This window comes from Salvia splendens, chromosome 21 (genome assembly GCF_004379255.2).
Source record: "Salvia splendens isolate huo1 chromosome 21, SspV2, whole genome shotgun sequence".
In the NCBI taxonomy this organism is placed as follows: domain Eukaryota; kingdom Viridiplantae; phylum Streptophyta; class Magnoliopsida; order Lamiales; family Lamiaceae; genus Salvia; species Salvia splendens.
In genome coordinates this window covers 1,013,328-1,015,978 of record NC_056052.1, presented here as the reverse complement: position 1 = coordinate 1,015,978, position 2,651 = coordinate 1,013,328, and the positions used below count along the sequence as shown (strand labels likewise).

General features: G+C 39.0%; 1 protein-coding gene across 1 annotated transcript; it reads right to left on the bottom strand.

The window, feature by feature from the left end:
• Positions 1-1,160: 1,160 nt before the first annotated feature.
• On the bottom strand, positions 1,161-1,816 carry LOC121785481 (60S ribosomal protein L27a-3). The gene has a single exon (XM_042183926.1). It carries the CDS (start codon positions 1,760-1,762, stop codon positions 1,322-1,324), a length of 441 nt encoding a protein of 146 aa, XP_042039860.1. The 5' UTR covers positions 1,763-1,816; the 3' UTR covers positions 1,161-1,321.
• Between the last annotated feature and the right edge of the window lie 835 nt (positions 1,817-2,651).

Here is a 2,651-nt window from a genome sequence, read left to right as displayed (position 1 = left end):
TCATTTAGCCCAAACGAGCATTGATTTCTTGTTTAATCATTTAATTTTATTATAATACTTAAAAGAGTATAATTGATATCATTAATTATATAGAAAAATCAAATCTCGAATTATTCTATTTCAATAAACAAGAGAATAAAAGAACAAGTTAAAATTTGACTTTTAAGAAAAAGAAAAGGCGAAGATCACACATAATATACACATAGATTTAGGAGTATAACACAACTAAATGAGAATGTATGGTATTATTTTTATGTTTTACACTTTTAATCTTTAAAAGCATGGGAATGAAGAACAAGACATCATGGTATCGCATCATTTGTCTTATGAAACCAATTTCATGCAATAATTTATAACATATACTATCCCCTTAGATTTTCATGACTACTATTTTCAAATCAAGACAAAGCTCCTTACTATGTAACAAAAAATTACAGGAAAATACTTAACATCCAACATCAAATTAATAGTTTCAGTCAATGCAAATCTGCTAAGGAAACAAACAAATAGTATAAGAGGGCATTTACTTATCACTTGAATAAATGAATTTGAGCAATCCTAGAATTGAAGATAAAATACTCAACAAACTATTTTATCAAGACGGATTTTTCGCAGAAGAAGGCATGGGTAGGAGGCAGTGATGGAGGAAGAGAAAACGAGACGACATTCTATGGAGGTGGTCGAAATAGGAGTGGCGGCTGTGTAGGATGGGGGAGCGGCAGAGAAGGAGGGTTTGATCACGAGAATCTATCACAAGGTTGAGAATTGAGATGCAGTGACAACTGAGAATCAGGTTGAATAAGAAAGGAGAATGTGTTAGCAGCCAAAGTTAATCCACACGGCTAAACTCGATTAAACAACAGAACATTGTGAATCAAACTACAAATCAAAACTCTAATGATACAAACTCTGATCAAACAAATGTAATTATAAATCAACAACCATTTTCAAGCAAATCAAACAATGCAAGAAGAAAAAACTCATGAAATGAGCATCAAAAACCATAGAAACAAACAAAAATTCATATAAGAATGACATAGAAATCATGTAAACTGATTAATGTAGATTATCAAAAGCCTCATAATCAAATCCAACTAATATAAATCAAGCATTGCATAAGCTTATTCTAATTAACACACGCTATCAAATATAAAAACGCATTACTCTGAAATATCCCAAAATCACATAAAACGTAACACAAAATCCATAGTTTTCAATGTAAGCAATTACCAGTGCATCGACTAGCAATATCATAAGTATTACCGATTGCATAAAACATAAATAAAAAGCAGCAAAATTAAATTGGGGGGAAAAACCCTAATTAAGCGGTGAGCACAACGGCGCCACCAGCTTCCTTGATCTTCTTCTCCGCGTTCTTCGACACGAGCTTGGCCTTCAACACGACCGGCTTCCCCTCCGGCAGCAGTCCCTTCCCCAGCACCTTGAAGTAGCCGAATTGAGTGACGTCGATGAGCGGTGCGTTGTCCTTGGACGCCTTGTCCTTCACCTCCTGCGGCACCAGCGACCAGAGGCGATCGATGTTGACGGTCGGGCAGTGGAACTTGTTGCGGAGGCGGTGGAAGTACCTCATACCGACCTTGCCGAAGTATCCGGGATGGTACTTGTCGAAGAGGATGCGGTGGTGGTGCATTCCTCCGGCGTTTCCCCGACCACCGGGATGCTTGCGGTGCTTGCCGATACGACCGTGCCCGGCGCTGACGTGGCCGCGCTTCTTGCGGTTCTTCTTGAATCTGGTTGTCATTTTCGGCGGCGATGGGAAATGAGGGCTAGGGTTTGGGGATTTATAGGGAAATGGTGTGTTGGTGAGAGGGTTTCAGAAGAGATTAGGAATATTACAATAATTCAAGGTTTGAGATGGGCCGATTAAAAGCCCAAAACTCATACTTCCGTATGAAATCATTGATGAAACTAACACTACCTTGGTCCATTAAGGGTCCATTTCCCCATGACTCATAATTTATGACACGAAACGACTTCATAGAAAACAAACTAAATTTACGACTTCACAGAAAATGAACTAAAATTACAATTTTGTAGAAAATGAAATCAATCTACGAACTAAATTTTTCGATCTTCTTCCTAACTGTATGCAAAAGGAGATTGTGCGCTCGGATCTCCTCATCGGTCATCTTCGGCATATGGGGCTTTAGGGCTGACAATTTTTTACACGACACGATAACACGACACGAACCGGCACGAAAATAATGGGTTTGGGTCAGAGCTTATTGGGTTCGTGTCCTTATCGGGTCGACCCGTTAAGGACACGAAAATTTCGTGTCGTGTTCGTGTCGTGTTCGTGTTATCCGTTAACAATACGTGTCTGTGTCGTGTTCGTGTCGTGTTCGTGTTATCCGTTAACAAATAATATTTTAATATTATTAATTCTTATTATTTTCATTTTTAATAGGTTTAACCGTTATCAGGTCGTGTTGTTATCGAGTCGTTATCGTGTCATCTCGTGTACGTGTTGTTATCGTGTCGTGTTGACCCGAATTGGTTCATGTCGTTAATGGGTTCGTGTCGTGTTCGTGTCTGAGGGTTTCGTGTCGTGTTCGTGTTCGTGTTTGAGGTTTTCTTAACGGGTCGTGTTCGTGTTTGTTGTTATCGTGTTCGTGTCGTTATCGTGTCGA